The following is a 23,284-nucleotide window of genomic DNA, read 5'->3' as shown; positions in this document are numbered from 1 at the left end:
AAAATAAAATAGTTAAAAATCATTAAAAAAAAAAAAAATGATATGATTATTGATTTGAAACTAATATTATAGTAACTATTATTAAGATAACTGTTATCCTGCTTCGAGTTTAACAAAACGATATCTATATCCTGTTTAGTATTCGGTTTTTTTTTTTTTTTTTACAAATTTCTATTAGTTTTTACAATTTTTATTTACGAAATCTTTTTTAGTATGAAATTTATAACGTTATATATAAATTATTTTAAGTATATATCATTCAATACTTCAAATAAAAATTGTAGCTAAACATAAAAAAATGTTTATAAAATTCATGTTTACTAAAAATCAAAGGCATATATTTTTCTGAAATATTTTAAAGATACCGTAAATTGATTTACATAAAACTTTCAATATAGTTTTTTATAATTTATAAATACTTTTTTATATATTTTTTATTTTTTTTATAAATTCGTAAATATTAATAGTATTACCAATTTTTATTTTTGTTTTAATTATCTAATCGTTGTACTAAAATATCCAAAATAATTTTATTTACCATAATTAAAATAAACTAGTACTTGACCATAAAAAATATACACGATTAAATATAATAGTAAAGAATTGCACAGATATATCTATTTAATAATATTTAAAAAAAATTAATTCAATATTTTCATTACCTACCTCAACATTATTCATTAAATGTTTATCGTTTTAGCTAAATAGTCTGATGCCAAAGTGAAAGAACATATTTCATTTATGTTATTTTATAACGTGAACTCGGCTCAGCAATCACTTTATTATAGCTGGTAATAAAGATTTGATGTTAATTTGAATAATTTTTGTTGAGAAAAATACATAATATAGTAAACACAGCACTATTAAATTCGATTTAATTACGTGTGCAACTGAAAATATATCACTAGCTTAAAATCAAAAGCTGCAGGAATAAACACTATTAAAATAAAGCGGAGAAGTCGCTTAGTTGTAGATTTTGAATGTACCTACCTCATTCAGTATGCATATGAATGGATATTTTTAATCACTTAAATTTTAATTCAATAATAAATCATTTCATATAAGAAAAACAATTCTAGGCGGATAATATAGTGTAACAGCATCTATATTTCTAAGAATAGCTTATTATAAACATTTATATTTATATTAATAATTTATTTTTCTGTTAGTATAGTTATTCGGTAGGTAGTTTGAAATAATTGGTTAAAATAAGCAATTTGTTATATGTAAAAAATATTAGAAATCTTGTATTAAATTTTCAAGATATTTGACTAACCATAAACATTTTTGATGGAAGACATAAGCACCAAAATGAGATAAGAAAAAAAAAGTCGCACCGTACGAAAGCGCCAAAATCCTTGGTATCCGTCTGCTATGCGCGGTTAATAGATATTAAAATATAGCAAATAAATTACAGTCGTTCTAAATCGAAATAGAAAAGTCGTATAAAATATATGAAAAAAAGTAGGATTAATAAATTAACCTATTTATTAAAACTATACTTATTATCATTTATTTTTATGTATATTACATTTTAACGGCTATTAACAATTAATTTTGGCGCTAATAATATGTCATTTTTGCACCTTTAGCGCTTATTTCTTATATTAAATATAACAGGTACCTATATGATATTAGATTGACGCTTATAATATGTCCTAAAAATATTGACGCAAATGATATATCATGAATACACCTTTGGCGCTTACGTCATTAAACCAACATTTTTATCAACATTAATGGCAAAAAACTAAATATTTAGAAAATTTTAAATGCCTAAAAATATTTTGAAATTTGTCTAAATATTATTAAATTGTGATTAAATTTAGTATAGAAAATTATAATTTAAGTAATGTTTTTAATTTCTACGGTTAATATTTATTGAATTATTTGTTTAATTTTTTATTTGTTCAATTTGTTTAATAAAATGAGAAAATCCATTTAAATATAATGAAAAAAATAATTATTTTACGTTTGAAATTTAAATATTCGAAATTACAAAAATATGAATTTCAATTCAACGCGACAAACTACCAACAAAGTTTTATTCCATAGTATCATAATATGATTGCCAATTTTATATCCAACCATTAATATTTATAAAGTTAGCCATATTGCAAACATATACAATTATTAAATATATATTAAATGTATTATTATTATTAAACATATTATATATTTACAACTCATATTGACATATTGTAATACCCTCTGCAGGGTCGAGAAATAATGTAAAATGATTCTTTAAAATAAAAACAATTAAAATTAAGTTAACGAGTGAACCTAATATTTTAAAAAATCGTAGCCCAGTCTACGCTAAACTTAATAACTTCACTGCTTAAAACAAAAATTATCTTAATATAGTTATCTGCATAATTTCAGCATTCTCTAAGTTTTATTTATAAATTCATAGTTTTCTAATGATTTAAAATTATATACAAAAAATATTTTGAAGAAAGTTTATACTTTATAATATGAAAAGTGTTAATTGTTTTAAAAGAAGACTGTTATGTTTGATAATCAGCCATAAACCGTGATTTATGTACGTATTTCAATTTCAAATTTTCTGTTTTAGTCGATCATTATAACCTTATTTTTAAACATCAATTATAATGAGAATTTATTTAAAATTATTTTTTTGTCAATAAATAGTTTAGACAATAATAATGTAAAAAACGATTTATACAGTAACTTAAAATATTAACTAGGATAATGACTACACCGAGTGGGTGTAACGTGCCTCGGAGATACGAATTAGATTGTTCCGCCAATGAATGATAAAAACCTTAATTTATCCCCCCACACGAACCCATTATTAAGCTGGTCGAAATAGTTAAAGGATGACAAACTGTGTGTTTATTCTGTATTCGTTTAGTCGATCTTAGCTCAAACGTTTGGTAACATCATCATACTTAATGTTTAATCAAAAAGTTTTAGTGTAGTACATTGTACAGTCTTCCAACTTTAACATTTGTCATCACTTGCATGCAATTTATACGCTTACGCTGAATATTTTTGTTTTGTTTTTTTATCATTATTATTATTTATTATTACAGAAAAATGAATTTTAACAACCGATTAAAATCGTAAGTACATAATATTATGTAATATTCTTTACATTTTCAAATGTAAACATACATGAGTTAATAACGTAGGTATTCCTACAAGTATCTATTTTATTCATTTTTATGAAATAATTACATAAATTCGTTAAAACGACTCTCTTGAAAAAATGTCCAGACTTAGTTTCATGAATTATCAATACCGATTACCTATTGGCTATTATTTATTAATTATTGTATATTAGTATATCCTATAACTTATACAATTATACCTAGTTGTTTATTTATGTAAACAAATCTATAATTTTACTTTTTTATAATATAGTCCTTTCTAAATTTAAATATATTAAGTTGATATTTTAAATTTATTGCTGTTGTAAAATCCTTTAAACTATATACTTAATTGTATTACATAAACTGTTAAAATATTTACCTAATACATTTTATTTATTAATTTTGTAAATACTTTTTAGGTAATTATCACAATATATTATTTACCTATCTATAAATTACCCTTAAATTTAAATTACTATCTTTTAATAGAAAATAAAACTTAACTTATTGTTCTTACTTTGACTTTTAAGCATTTAAACATTTTTAATTATCAAAATCGATATTAATATAGTATATATAATTGTATGAAACCATTTTTAGTTAAATAACTTTTGGATACAATTCCTTTGACATTTTTATCATTTGTTACTTAGAATTAGTACGTTTAAAACGTTCTTTAAAAATAATTATACTATACTTATATTAATATGATAAGTATAATTCATGATAATAATGTTTTATTTTTATTGTATTTAAAATTAATTTATGATTATAATCTTAAAATATCTAAGTTTTGTATTCTTATTTGTGTTCAATTACAAAATAGGTATTTCTACAAAAACGCATATTCTGTTCCTAAGTACTAGTGCCGCGGGAGTGATATCCGTTTTTTGTATCTCCTGCAGCTCAAGTGCTTATCAACGGGAAACAGCACGCCAACCCTACATTGTTTTATATCATAATGTTTGTCTATCTATATAGTAAATAATAATATAATAGTTATACATTTCAAGTGTGTAATCCATGTAATTTGAACCTATGATTACTTGTATTTATATTTATATATGTTTTATGGTATATACAGCGTATATTATGCACATTGTAATATATGTACCTACTTATTAATTATTATAAATAAATAGTAGGTATTTAAATAATGTAATAAAATAGTATAACTGCAAGAGTTAAAAAATTCTACAGTTACCTATAAATATATATGTATAAACATGATATAATAAAGTATTATAATTATTAATTATATATAAATATGTAGTATATATAGATATATAGAGTGATTTATCAAGCATGATCGCTCTTGTGTTTTCCTTGAATAATAAATTTATTCGAATTTAATAACTGGAATTTTTAAATATACTCAAAGGACAAAGAATATATGTATGTATTTTCAAATTTTTGAGATTTATACTACCTTAATAAGAAGTGTCCTGTGGTGATACAAACTTTTGTTTTTCAAATAAGAAATCTGCTTTTTTAATACAAATTATTTAATCTAGTTTTTTTTTTTTGAAAATGTTAATATAGATACTTAATTCAAAATTCAAACTGGTATTTTCTCAGTTAATAAAATGTTTACACTAAGAATAATATTTTTTTTTAAATAATTTTACAAAAATTTAAAGTATTATTGTAATATTGTATCTAGTATTAATTATACTTGGATCATTTTTACAAAATATTATTATTGTTGACAGATTAATATTATTAATCCCTAAAATATTCAAATCACCACTGTCCCCATACCTTCCAAACCAATTATTATCGGAGATCTTTTATATTTAGTCGCACAGTTATATTGTTATATAAATCAAAAACTGCTCGGACAAATTATGATTCTAATACGTAAAAATTAAAAAAAAAAATGATCTACTTAATAATTTACAATAGAAGATAGTAGTTTTTATTTGAAATACAAACAATTGTATATCCACAGGACACTCCTTAAGTTGTACAAAATATCTCAACTCTTTAAAAATAAAATTTTTTTGTGTATTTAAAATTTCTAAAATCAAATTTTAAATAACTGCATTAATCAAGAAAAATTAGAACGAACATGCTTGGCCAGTCACCTGTTCACTTTATCATGTTAGTGCATATTAGGTATACATAAAGACAAGTGGAAACTATTTTCTATACAGTCTACAAATTATTATAGTAATTAATTAATATGTAAGATCCCGCCACCGACAAGTTCAAAAACTGTCAGGTACAGCGGATTTAGTTAAAGTTATTATTCTATAACAATTATTGTACCTATTGGTCGCCATGGTCGGTGCGTTGAATACGATTCGGTTCGGTTCGGTTCACTATAGCGAAAGTTAATCGGTAGTAAAAAACAACTTAACAACCCCTCTCATTGACTCCCAACTGTGTACGTTATTGCTGGTATAAATGAGCTATGTTCCAATGTTTGCAAGTGTATAGAAAACTTAAGAGGACGCTACACCCACATTTTGTTGTCCTGTATTACAAGTGTGAACATGACGGCGAGACTGCGAAACCAAAGTCCATCTCAGTAATTGATTTTTTGTATGGTGTAATTTCTTTGAAAATACTACAATTGTTATTATTATTTTTTTTTTTGTGATTACAATTTATTTATTGTAATTATAATAAAAATAAACCGGAACCTACATTGATTGGAGCTATTATAAAAGTAGTTTTTATACTCATTTTTTCGTTCGAATAGTATGTATTTTAATATTTAATATTAACTATAAATAAATAAAAAATACTTAAACTAAAATAAAAAACCAAAGTCTGTTACGGTAATAGATGACAAATACGTAGGTACCTCGGTACCTACCCATTTGTCGTCTATGTATGGTTTCGGCGTTACCTATAAGTTTATTTTATAAACATTTAAAATTAAAATATTTTACTGTATCTATGTTATATTATTCAAAACGTTTTGAAAATATTCCCTATTTTTTTTTTTTTTTTTTTATTAATAACGTTAAGTGTAATCATCGTGTCGGTAGTACCTACGTTTAATTTTTACCGATATTACATACCTAAACAAAGAGTTTGCAACCCTATAAAAAAAAATACTTAGACACACCACGCAACTCTGAACAAAAATTCCGTACCTAGGTACCCATCTGCTATCACCAATCTAGTATTCAGAGTTTACACTGCAATTTTTAGTTCAATCGGCAGTAAACCGTGGCTTGTTACTGCTTTCTGAAATTAGTTGAAAAATAAAGTTCTACGATAGTAATATTATATAATATGTACCTAAACTATATTTTCTTACTACTTCTATACTGGTCACCACTTTACAAAGTAGGTATTTATAATGACAGTTAAACGTGTACTTCGTGTACGCGTATATCGGATACACTAGACTAGGTATCTGTAATATTCAGATGATATTATTATTAATTCGATCAGGGGGAAGAGACGATAAATTAGGTGATCAAGTCCTTGACGGTAGTCGCTACTAGAATAATATAGTTGTAAATAACCGAACAGAGTAAAATTAACAAGATGGCATAATATTAACGTAATTATCTCAAATGCCTCAGGTAATCGTTTCGTAAATCATACTTTTTGCTTTGTTTCCGAATTCGAATGTTTTTTATAATAGAATTACCTATTGGGTACTTATTAGTTGTGTACGGCAAATGGTTTATATTTTAAAGTGGTTATTATTGAGTTGTAGCGGGGAGCTCTGATTGGATAACACCAGCTGATGATAAAAAAAAATTGATAACAATACCTAACTTTTATTCAATGTTTTTATGAACAATTGATCAACAACTCTTTTAATAACATTCGTGACTATTAACAGTATTAACCGCAGACAAACTGTGTTTTTATCTATCATAATAGGTACTTATTATATTAAACCTAATATATAATAATTGTGTTATTACTTTTAATTGATACTTATAAATATTACCTAGTACTTTAGGTGTTTTGAACATTCAGAACTGTTTCTTTGCAAAGTAACTGATTAATTTTAATTGTTGTAAAATGATAAGTTTGTAAGTTATACACTTGAATTAATTTATTTAGTAAATCAGTTAAGATCTTTTAAAATGGAAAACGCAAATATCGGCCAACATTCATCTTCCTGCAATCAAGAAACATCTGAGTAAATTTATAATGTTTGATTATTAGAGGTGGAATGAACTCTACTTGACGTTTCAATTTAAAATATTTTTTTATATGAACTTAATTAATAATAAATAATGTACATCAAGTCAAACTCAAAGACATTAATCATTTATTAATAATTTTTAATTAATATTTAAATATTGTAAGTATTTGTTTTAATTGGTTCTGTTTAATCCATACCATTTATTTCATACAAAACTTAACATGTTTAGTATATATCTGAGAGTTCTGTCCCTAGATAGTCTCTCTCCTCATACTATATCATCATGTAAATATTCTCTATATCGTATTAATATTTTATTGGCTTATTATACCTATACTACAAATTGTAAATTTTCTATTTTAATAAAAAAAAATTATAGGTATATATTGTATAACCTAGTATTAATTTCATATCGTTCATTCTATCTCATGTATTTATATAGTTTATAGTATTATTTAAACATGTTTATTACTCTATTCTAGACCAAAACACTGTTGGGTTTGTTTTGGTACCGATGAAGATGATTATGAAAGTAACAAAGATTGGGTGTCACCATGTAAATGTCGCGGTTCTACACGATGGGTAATTTTTTATAAAATTGTAATATTCTTTTTAATTCTTATATGCAAATAGTTATTATGCAGTGTATGCCCTACTGATAACACTCAAATGTAAACTATAATATTATAATCTAATAGACTATAATTTTATTATTGAGATATTATATTTAAATATTCAACAATTTCTATTGTACAAAATTTATAATAACAAAAAATAATTAAAATTGTATGTAGCTACTACTGCAGTTGATTTTTTTACTGTAGTAATTTATGTTAATTTGGTCAAAATGTAATCAATCGATCAGTTAGCTTTGTCTTCAATAGAAACAGACCATATTTTAAAAGCAGGATAAATTAAATACATTTATATTAATGTATTAAGCATCATCCTAGAATGCCTTTTGTGCCAGATCCCCATATTTTTAGACTGTATGTGTAAGAACAAGAATTAATACTTGATATCCTAAAATTAGCCTAATTATATTAAAGCATTATTATTTGATTACAAATTGATTCTAAAAACTAAAGTTCTATCGGATTTCTATTTAGCTGAAAATTTATATATCCCTATGTCCCTATATCACATACCTAACCTATTATTAAGTTCAATTTTTCAATACTTCACTTTATATATAAAATTTAAAAATCATCCCATTTCGATTAATTTGAATAAATCAATCACATTGACAATTAATTTATAAGATGAGTTTTATTAAAGAATGAAATGATAAACTATTTATAAAAAAAAATAACTATCTAATTGAATGTAGGCGAATGTCAAATGATTGTTGGCTCATTCAAGGTTTTCTTCCTGTCACAGTAATAAGGATGCTGCTTGTCATCTTCTATACAGATATTGAACATACTATATATCATAGAAACATTTATAACAATTAATATTTTATGTACCTGCTATTTGTTCAATCAAACTATAATAATGTATTGTTAACTGTCTATTGATTCATACATATAAAATTATTATTTTAGGTTCACCAGAATTGTGTTCAACGTTGGGTCGATGAAAAACTGAAAGAAAATGTTAGTGTAAAAGCACATTGCCCTCAATGCCACACACAATATATTATTGTGTATGATGAAGTCAGTAAGTTTTTTAGAGTTAGCATTACAACATTATAAAACTTTTTAAAAACAAAATAATTCCCATGTTTAAGAATTTTAATTTTGCTATATGAAAATAATTTATTTTTCTTTAATTTAATATCTGTTTATTTTTCTGCTTGAAAAAAATATTTTGTATTACATAAATTAAATGTTCTGTTTTGGATGACTTTCACTTCAGTCACAAAGTATTTTTAAATCTTTAACTTTAACCTACTCAAATTTTTCTTTTATTTTTTTATTTGTACACAATTTATAGTAGAAAAAATACTTTGGTTTTTTTCTGTTAGAAAAATAAATCTAGCTAGTATTTTTGTAAGATTAAAATTAAAAATTCCTAATACTTTACTTAATAATTAAAAAGATTAAAGAAAAATATGGATTTTTAGAATTAATTAAAAAAAGTATAATTCTTCATATATTTTTCATGACTATCTAAAATTCAATGAAATAAGATAATCATACGTACAATAATAATTTCTCATCTAAAATGTTTTTATTTTCTCGTAATTTAAAAATAAATAACCATAGATGCTTGAAATCTGTATAAAATCTTTAAATTAACATTTTCTATACATGTTATTTCAAAATATTTTGACTTTTTTGAATTATTTTAGACATTTTACATTTTTTTTTTATAAGTATTGAAAAATAAAATTTTGTCTAGACAAAAAATATTAAAAATATATAGATGCTTAAAATTATTACAAATTTTTTCAATATAAAAAAAATTTAAAAATTATTTTATAGTTAAAAATTTATAAAATATTCAATTTTTATAATTAAGGATTAAAAATGCAATTTAATGTCCTCTTAAAATAATTCATAGCTTATACTAAAATTAAAAAAATCTAAAATATCTATTAATACTTTTTTTTATTAATAATTAAAGTTTAAGTTTGAACAAAATTTGGTTAAAAAAATAACAGTTTTAGTTTTTTGTTACAATTTAAAAATAATATTTTTGGGAATTTTAAACTTCTAAGAACATATCTTAATATGTTTTATTCACAATGAAGTTTAAAAAATTTTAAAAATATTTCTTGCAAATATTTATTCAACCTAATGTATTATTTATTTTTCGTAAAAAAAATTTGTTACTGATAGTAATTTAATATTATCATAAAATAACTTAGTAATGTAGGTTGATAAATCATAAAATCATCTGCTCAGTATAATTTTTCATAATATCTAATGATTTATCAATGAATTCAAATTTAATTCATTTAAAATTACTTTACGCTAAGGTACACTCAACACTACTATATAACAAAACTTTTTTAATTTTAATACTTAGTATGATTTGAAATACATATTTATTAAAATATATTTTTATTACATTTAATTAATATTATGTTGTTATTAAAATTTACAGATTGCTTAGTTCGTTTTTTAAACAAACTTGATAAAACAGCTAATCAGCTATGTCCTTTTTTGGCAGCTGGTGTTGTAGTCAGCACTCTTTATTGGTCTGCAGCTTCATATGGAGCAATAACCATGATGCAGGTTTATTCTAATAAGAAATAAATTAAATTTTATAGAAATTAAACTTGAATGTTTCTTAGATAATGGGTGAAAGAGAAGCTATTACAATGATGGAGAATACAGATTCATATATGTTGCTCTTGATATTGCCATCAATACCTCTCAGTCTAATTTTGTGCAAAACAATCAATTGGGAAGAAACCTTACTGTTATTTGTACAACGATTTACTTCACAGCTACCCTTGTTAAGAACCATCATGCCTTCATTTTTGTAAGCCATTTATGCTGTTAAAGTAATAATTATAAGTCATATTTGTATTGTTTTTTAGGTGTGAACCTATCAACAATTCAACTAATACAGTCCAATTCAATTCAGTCGTTAATCCAACAACTACTCTCTGTGCTGCACTCTTATTTCCAACTACTGCTACCGTAGTTGGAAATTTATTGTTTAACAATAGTTCATATTCATACTTACAAAAAACTATATTGGTTTGAATTTTATAAATTTTAATGAATATGAATGTACATTTTCATTAATTATGTTCATATTTTTATTGCAGGGAGGTTTAGTATATATTGCAGTAAAAGGTGTATTCAGAATATATCAAAGACAACATAATGTTATTAAAGAAAAAACACGTAAAGTTATCGACTATCCTGACACTGGTGCAGAAGAAAATAATTAAAATCTATATCATAATCCAATATTTGTTAACATCACCTTAAAAATCTTGATATTTTAATATAATTATAATAAAACATCTTAATATTGTATATAAATATGTAAAAATATTATTTTTAAAAAAAGGTTAATTGTATTTAGAATAAAGTTGTAAAAAAAAAAAAAAAATAATCATTATTTTAAGATAATCATATATCAAATATACAAAATGTTTATAAAGTTAATCCAAAATAAATAATATCATATATTTACAATATGATTTTGTTGGTGAATAAGATATATTATATTTTAATAATTAGAATTGCTCATTAAAAAGATATTAATGTATAAAAAAAATAGAAATTTTTAGTAAAATAGTTTTGAAAAAAAAAATATGTATTGGTAAATATTTAATTTACAGTTACTTATGATCTTATGAATAATCGTAGGGAATATACAAGGTAACATTTATGATAAATATTATTACTTTCTTAATTATACTAATTGTATGATATGAAAATTGTGAACTTTAACTTTTAGTATTTAAAAATAATATAATAATTTAATAATCTATAATATATTTATGTATACCATACAGTTCAAAATACTAAAAAATATAATAATAATGTTAAAATCTTGTTTCAGTCTTTTAAATTTACATACATTAATTTCGCTTGTACTTTCATAAATTACATTTTCAATGAATATTCTTTTACATAAAAATTAAAATGCCAATTGCATAATTATGATTAATGATACATATCAATGTTTTAGAGTTAACTGATAAATTGTATTTACTGAATTCACAAGTAAAATTTTTTTTTAAAAACACTATTCTGTGTCTAATAAAATCTTCATCCAATACCAAAATTAATTTTTTGTCCTAGATTATTTAACACCTATGCATATGTAACTAAGACCATAGCTAAGAAAATATTTTAAGAGGGTTTAGTTATAATAAGTGTATTTTTACCAATTAAAATTTTTGGCTAAGATACTTATAAAAAAAAAAATCAAGTGTATCAAACTCTTCTTAAACAGCCATCGAGCATGTTACCCTGTGTTAATCAATAACAAATTTTAATTTTAAATCGGTGAGTTTACGTTTTACCATTTAAAATTTAAATTTAAACTAATAATAATAAATAAAACCAAGTATATATGAGTGTATATATTATGGAGTACACTGCATATCATATAAAAATATTAAAATGAAAAAACAAATCATATTATTGCGTATAGCTATTGAAGGCGGATTCTACGAATATGAACCGCGACACGAAAACTGGCCACCGAGTACCGCAACCCGCACTGCTTACCCTACCCAATAACCATGAGTTTTCAACCTATACCGTTTATTTTTTTTTTTTGGAATTTGTATTATTTGGTTCAAGTTTTTAATGTTTTATACTTGGTTTGAATAAACAAATTATTGATTTATAAAATAAATAAAATATTTTCAGTAAATGAAATTTTAATTCAAAAAAACCCGACAATTAATTTAATTACATTGTGGACCATCGAGGTGAAACGGTCGCTAGGTTCGTGACGGTCAAAGGCCAGTTTTCATGTCGTGGATTGTGCGAAAATTCGCTAGTTAGGACAGACGACCACTTTGCCCAAATGATCATGGATAACATGAAATGTTTGCTACTCCCCAACGATTCTAACCTAAAAATAAGGGTTTATTATTATTCATGGCGTTCGTTGGACGTGATGCGTGCATTTCTTGAATTTCTTCATTTCATGAATCGTAGTTTTTTCTAGCCACAGTCCCTCTTCTGCTGTTGATTGTTTTTAGACATCCTCAAACGATTTTTGGTTTTTTCGATCTTCTACCCTAATACTATAATAGTAAAATAACTTTAACGAGTAAATAATGAAATATACAGACTTAACGTGATATAAAAGGCTAAAAGACTCCGCTCAGCATCGTTTTTTTACACAATGATAAATCATTGAATTTAAATCGACCCATTAATGCATAAGTTATTAATGGTACCCAATTGTTTACCCCAATTATTTTGATAACTGGAAAGTAGCTACTGGGGTTTTTTTTTGATTTTTAACACCTAAAGTACAATTACCAACTAGATTCAATTCCTAACTAAAGATTAACTACTTTCGAGGTTAAACTAGTCTAAATACTTAAAAATTTCATTAGAAATAAATTATACCATAGAAAGCAATAATTAAAAATTCAAGTTATAGTGGAATGTCTCAAATTTTTACAATAAATATTGTTTAAATTACAATAGGTATAAAAAAATATTGTTTTAGGAGAAATCAATTTAAACCTTTTATCAAATACATTGGATAGTAAGAATATGCAATTTTTATCAAAATTTAAGCAATATGGATATATATTTATGGTAAACTCTTCTGTGATTGTTTTCACAATCTTTTTGAAAATTATAGGGAATTATTTAGTTTTAATAAATTTGATGAATGTGTTGACACTGAACAACTTACTATAATATTTTATTATGAATCAAAAATATCAAACATTTTAATATTCATAATATAATATAATGCACTTAAATTTTAGTATATTTTACCAACAGATACATGGGAAACATGGCTATGTTATTATAAATTATAACATTAGAATATTAAGTATATGTGCAGTGGCGCCCACAAGTTTTCCATGAACCAGTGTAGTTATAATATTATAGGGCCCCAAATTTATTTAAGATCTAGATAAGTATTTACACATTAATAGTTTTTGCTCCAGAGAGGACCCCTCCAAATATAAGTAGGCCTTGGGACTCACATAAAACTAATGCAATTGCATTATTTAGTACCCTATGTGAGCGCCACCGTGTATGTATGAAGTGAAGAAAAGTAACAGTTAATAAAGAAATGAGACATCCAGTCAACTTGTAGAATAAGTATTATACACATCTTAATATGGACTTAAAATTTTAGTAACAAAGGAAAGCAGGACACTTTTAGCCAAGTGTATTCTTTAATATGTAAAAACTTGATACATAAAATTATATAATTTTAAAATGACTATAAAATAAAATTACCATTTCACTTTATTATTAATTTTAATAAGTAAAAAAAATATAACAATTATACTTTACACATCTGAATAGTTAAAATATATCACCTTTTAAGACAAAATATATCAATAAATATGAATCTATTTAAAAGAAAAATATTTTAAAAACAATTTTACAAATGTAATTTAATAAAAAAAATTGTAAGTACGTGTATGACGTATGAAAGTAAATTAATTTAAAAATATATAATTTTTATAATATTCTAAAAAAAATAACTAATAATTTATAAAAATAGTTAAGCCAGATAATTAAGTATCTTTTTCAAAGCTTAAATTGTATCTCATAATACCAATGTCTAATAAACAATTATTATTAAAAATACAGTAAAACTTAAAATATAAGAAATTTCATAATCAAAATAAAATGTAATGTACGAGTAAAATTATTAGATTTAAATATTGATGACTAGTAGTCATAAAATAATATTTTATTTTGAATGATGTATAAAAATATTTGCAAAATGTAACAATTAGGTTTTAGGTTCAAAATGTATACCAAATTGAGGTCCAGTATATGGAGCTGTATCACTCCAGTAATCTCTAGGATCTGATACAATAGCTAATTTTATATCTTCAGATATATTTACTTCTTTAAAGTACCTGCAACATCTTTTCCCTACTTCTGGAATATCAGTTTTGTATGGAGGAGCTAATATGTCAAGAAATGCAGCTGGACCATCAATAGTATCCACTTCATGAATATTTCCCTCAACTGGACACAACACACACGAATCGTCTCTTTCTCCAACAATTATTGGAGCTAATTTTATTGCACTGATGTTAGAATCGCTATAAACATAAAACTATTAGGTACAAACTTAAAAATAAAACAAAATGTTACCCCCACAATTACTTTAGTTGGCTATAATCCTTATCCACAGGTGTATAGCTTTGTACTTTGACTTTACCATAAATAACTTTTAACACACCATACATGTAAGGGTGATCATGTAAAGGTATTTTAGCACCATCTCTCAACACAAACACTCCAATTGATACGTTTTCATCTTCAAACACTCCAATGTAAGTAACAGGAGCTTGATGACGACGTATAAATGTGGATCCAGACAATTTATCCAGGTTGTTGTTTAATTCAAATGTGTCCCATCGCAATAATCTAAAATCTAAGCCAATTGACCGTGCGTCCAATGCATTGGTATAACGTTTCAATTTAATCAAATTATCATGAAAAGCTTTTGATGTATATGAACCAGAAAAAGTGGTTATAGCTTGTTTAATAACACATTCGATTTTTGATGTCATAATACTCGATGCACACAATTCAACTAAAATATAATGTTCAAGATTTACACTTTTACGAATAGTAATGCGTACATAAACTATGCTCAAGAACATAAGACTAATCGGATAATTCGGATAGTATTTTTTGGTAGTTGAACGAACAAAAAAGAACATGTAAAATTCCGTTACATTAGGTAATAGGTTACATTAAGTTATATAATTTTGGTTTTTATCAATTAATATTTCAAATTTATTTTATCTAATAGGTAACTTTATCATAGAATATAGTGTTTTTATCTTAATCTTGTAAAATATTATCAATACATAATTCTTAATCTTTCAATCTTCTGTTTAATTTATGGTAAAACTGAAACATTTCCTCAGGGTTAAATTGAGGGTTTTACCATAGATGAGATTAATAAAAGTTATGTCGTCAATTAACTATTAGAAAAAAATTATGGAATTAGAGAAAAAAGGATTGATCTAAAAACTAAAACATTTTCTAAAGCACCTCGCTACCTTGTACATATTTTTTTGTATTTAAATTTTGGGTATTTTAAAATCGTAAATGTTCATGTCATTCATAACACAATTTTTCATTTCATTTCATTATTTTAATCAGCAAGAAACTTTATGAAAAGATATATATTTTTGAAAAACTATAAAATATAAACCATATTAATTTAATTATAAATCAATTGTTCATTTTACATATTTACCTTACAGTACATTGTGGGACGCAATAATATTTAAGTTTATACTTTACTATTAGTTTTATTTAACGCAAAATAAGTGTGGCTCATATTAAATTTATGTTTAATATAAGTGAATAGTGATGATCAATGATCAGTGATTTTATTTTTAATAATGTGATATATTATTTCTTCTAACTACAATGTAAATATTACAGTAATACAGTGCGCCATTTCAGATAATTCATAATACTGCCACTAGAGGTCAGACCTTTCATTAAGTAATAGAAATCAATAATCGTAGAATATATGGTAGATAACAGATATAGTAGATAAATATTGTTTTATACTTAGGTTTGGGGCGTTTGGGCCTTACTATGTGTAGGCGCCGGCGCGCCGTTTGGCTCATTAATCGTTATGAATCTGACCATATAAAAAAGTAACTAATTATTTAGTCGAATTTATGATTATATTCATATTATATAGTTCATGATAAGATAAACGTACTGTAAGTTATAAGTATGGCATAAACCTTATTATTTATAGTCACAATTGGAGCTATCATTGTTTTTTAAGAGTTCATTCCGATTTTACACATTTTGTGGTTTTATTACTGTCCAACAAGTGATGGTGTTCAGCATTTTGTCTTTGGTACTTACTACTTAGGCAATTCAGCATCCAAAAAAGCCTCAGATGACAGTGTCTTGGTGTGCACTGCAACAGTGCGTCGTATATGTACCTCAAAACTGTGATTCATCTTCATTCTTATTCTAGAATAAATCATAATATAGTTTAACTGCTATTAAATATTAATTAACATGGACACTCAAGATCAAAATAATAGTGTGAGTAATGATTATGTCTTGATACATGAATACAATTTTGTATCATTTAGTTGATAGTACCTAATTAATTAATAATTTTAGATCTATAGTAAAATAATCTTTGAATATATTTTAATAAATTTTAGTAAATTATGTGGTTTAATATAAACTATAATGTACAAATTTCAATTTTATGTTGTCTCAAAATCAAGCATTAAAAAATGAATTAAAATATTGTAATTTTATTTTAGATGATATTTTGTTTAATTAAAAAGATAAATAATTTCAATCATAAAAAAATTAAGTAGTTGAAGCTATAGTAGTTATTTTATGTGTGGAGTAAACAAGTGCTATAATGTATTTATTTATAATGTGTAAACAAATGTAATATTAATAGAAGATTTTCAGATGTACAATGCATCAAAAAAAAAATCATCCAAACATAAAAGAAATTCTCACAGAAATATAAATCATGATAATATAATTTCATTTAAAGCTATATTAAACCAAGAATTTTGTGTTGAGGATGATAATAATGAACAGTATCTTAGTGATTTATCCATTGGGGATTTGAATAATAAAGTTAAAAAGTATAATATATTATACTTGGAAAATGTAAGAATTATTTTATTTAATATTTTGCAATACAGATTTGAAAATAGATGTTTTTGTTTAGAAAATCAATATGTTTAATGCATTTGATATAGATTTAATCAGTTGTGTACAACAAATGGTAAAGAGATCAAAAGAAACAAATATTTTGGTAAATTTGTTACTTATGAACAGTTATTGTACATTGTTTTATTAAGTAATTAATTTTTTTTTTTTAATAAACAAAGGAAATTACTAATACATTTGATGCTATTAGTAAAGTGTACTCATGTAGAGTCGACGATATTTGGACAACGGGTAATAAATTAATTAAAGAATTTGTGTCAGAGACAAAACATAAAAAGCTTATTAAAGAGAATGAGACCAAAACAAAACAAAAACATAGAGTATGTTTTAAATATTTATCATTCAAATAACTGGAAGTTTTTAATATAATTTTTATTTCAATTTGAATTTTAGAAAAAACTAATGTTAACAACAGCAGACAAGTTATATTGTAAAGAAACTCAAATTTTACCAAAAAAAAATTATTTAAGTGTGGATTTCGATAGTAATATGATTGATTATTCAAAACCTTCAAGAATATTGATTAATAAGTATTCAAATAAGCCCTACTGGCCAGAATATAGTGTTTCTAAAAATATTAGAGTGGTTGAAAATCAACAAGAAATATATGAAATGGAAGATATAAGTTGTAAGTAAAATATGATAAACTCCTATTTTAAGTTGATTTAGTATATATTTAAAAACATTATTCTATTCAAATTCAAGTGGGGATGGATTGCATACACACATAATCAGTCAAAAATGTCAGAAAAGTAGACTTAATTTTAAAAAGGTGCATTCATTAGTGCATAAAAAATGTAATTTTTAAGGTAGAGTAAACAAATTTTACTTTTATAAGAGATATTACCTACATTTTAACTATGAACTTGAATGTCTGAATGAAAAATATAAGGTAATATATCTAGTTTTAAATTGCATTTAAAATCTAAAAAAAACTAACAATAAACAATTAGCTTTATTTATAATAATAAAAATAATTGGAGTTGGAAATATCTAAAATAATATGTTGCTATTCATATAAAATTATACTATATCAATATCATTTAATAGTTCACATAATATAACATTAGATATTATGCATGTAAAAGAAAGACTACTGACTGGAAATAAATCATAAGATAATAAGCAATTAATATTCATAAAAATTACTAATCATCAATCAGTATTACTTGAGATTTGAATAATTGTTAAAATTAAGGAGATGAAGTTTAAACAAGTTTTTGCATGTACCTATAACAAATTTTTTTTAAAAGTAATAAATTATAAATTCTTTGTAAAGTTGACCCTCTATTCTATATCTTACTTCTTTAATTGAATTTTGTTTTTCTATATTATTATGTACTTAATTTTTATTAATATAAAAAAAAGCCACAAGTTGCTCTATTAATACATTTGCTGCAGTTCAATTTTTATACACATACCCCCAGTACAGGCTAAATTAAAATAAATGTATTAATTACATCTTAAGACATCATCTGTACTAGGAAACGATTGAATTAACGTCTCAAAGCATCATCCTGCAGCGAACGTGTTAAAAAGAAGTTTTCAAATTAATCTCGTTCATTAAGTAGGATTCAGTAATCCAGTAATAAATACGTTTAATTTAATTCATTGTGTACGTGGCAACTTATATTTGTAAGAATATTTTATTACATGTTTATATTACTATTAGAAATGTATTTTTCTGACAGTAGTACGGTAAGGTTAACTATTTTTACCAATAACAAATCGCATGTGTTATATTATTTCATATAATATTACTAGCTGTTATTAACATATAAATCAATTTAAATACACTGTAAATTGTTTAATTATATTTGTAGTATAATTAGCTTAAAATAAATCTAAATATTCTTTAAAAGTTAATGTGTATATAAAATAAATATCTAATTAATATCAGAATGTTTTAAGTTTCTATAAATATTTATTTATATTTTTTAAAAGACATTAAAATAAAAAATATTGTGGATAATAATTGTTTTTTTTTAATTTTTGAATTTTTAAAATCATTAAAATTTGAAATTCTATCTTTCAGAAAAAACTTAAATGATTTATACTCAATTTTAATTTTTGATTTCCAGTTAAAAAAAAAACCTTTGTATTACATTTTAAAGTATTTATTTCTGAATACAATAAATAAAAATAATAATTCCTGTTTTCTCGATTATTTTTAAAATTATTAGGAATTGTTTACTTTTGCTCACCTAAGTACTAACTAAATACATTTATCTACCAGAAACCATTACCGTAGGTAAATAATGAAGCATTTTACCAAAAAAAAAAGTTAGTTTTGTCTAATAAATTATTATATTGTTCAAATTTTTATTTGCATTATAGTTTTAATTGAAAATGGAAAAATTTGTCCTTCATATCATAAATTTATAGCTGAATGTGATAAAAGTACTAATTGTGATGATGACACTAACCTAAACAAATTAGATAATATTGTAACACATTTTGATCGAGAAACATCTAAATTTTGTACTAATGACTCTGAAGAAAGTGATGATGCAATGGAAGTAGATTTAAATGAATCAAATGCAGAAATAATAGCACACACAGATCTAGGATCAGCTAATCACAATAACAAAGCATTTTGTAAACCAGATAATTTAAGTGGGTGCATCATTGTTATATTTATAAAAAAAAATATATTTGTTGTTATTTATTAAGACTTTTTTTTTATAGATTCTTTGTCACAGACATTATTAATGGTGGATTCAACAAATAGCAGTGATTACACATTTTTTAATCGTGAAAAATTGTGTTACTTCAAATGTTCTAATCACTGGAATGATAAATTCAGAATGATGACAATTGACAGTAATGTTTTTTTCAAGTTTATTGTTCATTTTTATAAATGCATATTCTATAAATTATTGTAATTAGGTAAACAGAAAGCAATGCTTATTAAATCACGTATAGCTCAAACACATCAAACACAATCCCAAACTAATGTTCCTGAAAATCAATGTAACAAATCAAAAGCTATAAAATTTAAAGTCAATTTTTATTCAGATAATTCTGCAATATTGAAAAATATAAAATTAAATTCTGGTAGAAACCAATGTAGTTATATTAAATGGAAACCAATTAATAACTTAATTGGTTCACTTGATCAATCAAATATTAGGCCTATCAGACAGTTAGTACTTATTAAAAAATATGATAGTAAACATCTATAACTTACCATACTTTTGTTTATTGCAGATTAGAAAGTTGTAAGTATATAAACATGATTCCTAACTGGTATAAAAATGAATTTGAGGAATCAAATTTTAATACAAATCCAAATGCATTGTACTTATTTCCAGAACAAAATAATCTAAGCAACAGCTTATCGGTATGAAAATTATTTTATTTGTCTACTAATTTTAACCAATAATAAATTATGTTTAGATGGATGAAGTTCCAGTAGAAAATACAGACTATATTATTAATCATAATGTCATGGATATCGAGTGTGAAAATGAGGAAGATGAAATGATGACTGAAATAAATAATGACAATTTAACTATAGCTTTAGGTGAAAATAATACACCAGTTAATGCCTTTCAAGTAAATTATTTAAAAACATTGTGTTATATACATAATAGCTATTAATTTAATATTTTTACTAAAACTTGATTTTAAGGAGTGCCCTACTAGTAATTCTGGATACATAGATATTCATCAACTTAAAAAATATATTATGAATATTATTAAACCAGATGGCAAGAAAACAATAAATATTTCATTTGCAGATTTGTTATTAAAATTGCCAAAATTATTACCGGAAAATATGAAAGAGAATATTAGTGTATCTGTTATATATGTTGCTTTATTGCATTTATGCAATGAATACAGTTTATGCTTAGAAAACAAAAATGATGAAATTTTAATATCTCAAAGTATTGTGAACAGTGAAATAATATTAGAATAAGTTTGTTGTTTGTCAAATTATTATTGTATTAAATACATAATAAAACTAGTGCTGAATAACCTTGCTTATACTATTTAATGTTAAATCTATGTATAATAGACATTATAATCAAATAGTTACTTATTTAGACACTATAATGATAAATAGGATTTTAAAAGTGCAAAAGCACATAGTTGATTAGAGTATATTCACTGTTGAACAGTCAGTCTTTCAAAGATACTAAGGTGAATTAGTAGAAAATACCAAAAGCTTTAAGAATTCCCAATCTACTAAAGACCTAACAACTTTTTACTAAATTGTATTTTTTTTTTTTTGTTTTTGTAGACAATAAAAATTATTTTATCTAAAAATGTTGACCCTATTCCCACCCCCAAAAAAAAAAGTACCAACTAAATCCAATTTGCAATTAAACATACATTTTAAAAATATTTTTACGTAAGAAAATGAATTTTTTATACATCTACGTTTGCTACTGAAAACTACTTCCATTTTTGAAAATTGAAAATTTTTTATTACTTTAAAATATGATGAGTGATGACGGACGAAAAATAACACATATTTTTATTGTAAAATCAATTAATTTGTCACTCTACTTAGAATATTATGTAAATATAGAGTGGTGAATGGTGTACGTCATATAAATTATAAAAACAACAAATATAAAAAACACAATTTTTTCATGGTTGTCAAAATTACATTAACCATTTGATAAATTCACTTTTTTTAAATGAAATTTTATTAATTTGATATTTTACGGGTAACAAATGTTATTGCTGTTTTAATTGAACATTAAAAGATGACATCCTGAAGAATATTTTATACCCGAAGTGCAAACTAAATTCACTTACGTCCAAAATGATTATTGGTTTGTTGAAGATTGGAATTAATGCATGTTTTCTCTTATACTAGGTATAAATATATAAATATACAAAACAAATATATAAAATTAGGTGAATTACCGATTTCGCCTCTGCACAGTATTGTAAAGGTCATTTCCAGAAATTTTTTTAGGAAGTAATCCAAAACATGTATACCTAATGTATATTGTATGATTACTGAATTTAGATTTTGACATATATAGTTAAAAATTAAGTATACGAATTAAAATAACGTTAAATTATTAATATAGTAATACTAAATACAAAATACAAATGAAATAAAATAACGTACCTTTGAAAGTTAAAAAAAATATTTAACAATAACAATAGTTGTAGACTACAGTACATTTTTGTTATCTCTTTACTTATTACCTCATTATGACAAATTTAATAAAAAAATTCTACGTGTTTATCACTGTCTGGCGAACATGGAATAACGGTTGAACGTTGTATAATTATAAATTATTATAATAATATTTTAAATTTATACAAATATAGTATTGTTAAATGTTATTGTTAATCATTGTCGACCGTCGAGGCGTTGACTGGCATCGATAGCGGTCATTGTCGATCAACAGACAATAATCAATAACAATTTATTATTGGACGCTATAACAATATTTTCATAAAGGTATTATGAATAATTATGATACAAAATAGTCAATAATAAATGTTAATTTTAGACATTTATGACAAAAAATATTTATGTTGGTAATAAAAATAAATAATTATTTTAAACATATTTTAAACTATTTAAGAAATTTTAATGAGGGGAGGGGGGAACCCCTCTCAAATAATACTTTGAATATTGAACTAAAATGCAATTATTTATTTAATATATACATTAATTTTATAATTTAACAATACTGTGAAAAAATAAATTGTAAAATTGTCTAAACGTGCTTTACTGAAAA

The 23,284-nt window shown here is 23.8% G+C and overlaps 3 protein-coding genes across 7 annotated transcripts; 2 read left to right on the top strand and 1 right to left on the bottom strand.

Annotated features, from left to right (window-relative positions):
* Nucleotides 1-7,003: 7,003 nt before the first annotated feature.
* On the top strand, nt 7,004-11,186 carry LOC112603466 (E3 ubiquitin-protein ligase MARCH5-like). Of its 2 annotated transcripts, XM_025352023.1 has the most exons (8): nt 7,018-7,084; nt 7,155-7,233; nt 7,722-7,821; nt 8,787-8,901; nt 10,294-10,424; nt 10,484-10,674; nt 10,733-10,895; nt 10,967-11,186. In XM_025352023.1, exons 2-8 carry the CDS (start codon nt 7,178-7,180, stop codon nt 11,090-11,092), a joined length of 882 nt encoding a protein of 293 aa, XP_025207808.1. In that variant the 5' UTR covers nt 7,018-7,084; nt 7,155-7,177; the 3' UTR covers nt 11,093-11,186. The 2 variants fall into 2 exon arrangements, with proteins under 2 accessions (XP_025207807.1, XP_025207808.1); XM_025352022.1 differs by having other exon boundaries at nt 7,004-7,233.
* A 3,335-nt stretch (nt 11,187-14,521) lies between these two features.
* Nucleotides 14,522-22,688, bottom strand: LOC112603448 (2-aminoethanethiol dioxygenase). Of its 4 annotated transcripts, none has more exons than XM_025352003.1 (4): nt 22,663-22,688; nt 16,728-16,838; nt 14,988-15,420; nt 14,522-14,923 (listed from the first exon to the last, which is right to left on the bottom strand). In XM_025352003.1, exons 2-4 carry the CDS (start codon nt 16,744-16,746, stop codon nt 14,605-14,607), a joined length of 771 nt encoding a protein of 256 aa, XP_025207788.1. In that variant the 5' UTR covers nt 16,747-16,838; nt 22,663-22,688; the 3' UTR covers nt 14,522-14,604. The 4 variants fall into 4 exon arrangements, with proteins under 4 accessions (XP_025207788.1, XP_025207787.1, XP_025207789.1 ...); XM_025352002.1 differs by lacking the exon at nt 22,663-22,688 and adding an exon at nt 22,452-22,538; XM_025352004.1 differs by lacking the exons at nt 16,728-16,838; nt 22,663-22,688 and adding an exon at nt 16,096-16,179.
* On the top strand, nt 16,823-21,492 carry LOC112603457. The gene is made up of 11 exons (XM_025352013.1): nt 16,823-16,913; nt 17,301-17,507; nt 17,569-17,655; nt 17,732-17,890; nt 17,964-18,198; nt 19,908-20,186; nt 20,259-20,393; nt 20,460-20,715; nt 20,781-20,913; nt 20,970-21,128; nt 21,205-21,492. Exons 1-11 carry the CDS (start codon nt 16,887-16,889, stop codon nt 21,490-21,492), a joined length of 1,965 nt encoding a protein of 654 aa, XP_025207798.1. The 5' UTR covers nt 16,823-16,886.
* Nucleotides 22,689-23,284: the final 596 nt, after the last annotated feature.

This window comes from Melanaphis sacchari, unplaced genomic scaffold (assembly GCF_002803265.2).
Source record: "Melanaphis sacchari strain LSU unplaced genomic scaffold, SCAv2.0 Contig108_pilon_pilon, whole genome shotgun sequence".
In the NCBI taxonomy this organism is placed as follows: domain Eukaryota; kingdom Metazoa; phylum Arthropoda; class Insecta; order Hemiptera; family Aphididae; genus Melanaphis; species Melanaphis sacchari.
This window is presented reverse-complemented; position numbering and strand designations above follow the sequence as displayed.

Excerpts from the sequence above, each read along its gene's own strand:
- LOC112603448 (XM_025352001.1), bottom strand. The coding sequence starts at position 15,550 with ATGTTCTTTTTTGTTCGTTCAACTACCAAAAAATACTATCCGAATTAT. Across the intron at positions 14,924-14,987 it reads AAGGATTATAGCCAACTAAA|CGATTCTAACATCAGTGCAA; the intron begins GTAATTGTGGGG and ends TTATGTTTATAG.
- LOC112603466 (XM_025352022.1), top strand. The coding sequence starts at position 7,178 with ATGGAAAACGCAAATATCGGCCAACATTCATCTTCCTGCAATCAAGAA. Across the intron at positions 8,902-10,293 it reads TATTGTGTATGATGAAGTCA|ATTGCTTAGTTCGTTTTTTA; the intron begins GTAAGTTTTTTA and ends TAAAATTTACAG. Across the intron at positions 10,675-10,732 it reads ACCATCATGCCTTCATTTTT|GTGTGAACCTATCAACAATT; the intron begins GTAAGCCATTTA and ends ATTGTTTTTTAG.
- LOC112603457 (XM_025352013.1), top strand. The coding sequence starts at position 16,887 with ATGGACACTCAAGATCAAAATAATAGT. Across the intron at positions 20,394-20,459 it reads CAGAATGATGACAATTGACA|GTAAACAGAAAGCAATGCTT; the intron begins GTAATGTTTTTT and ends TATTGTAATTAG. Across the intron at positions 20,716-20,780 it reads AATATTAGGCCTATCAGACA|ATTAGAAAGTTGTAAGTATA; the intron begins GTTAGTACTTAT and ends TGTTTATTGCAG.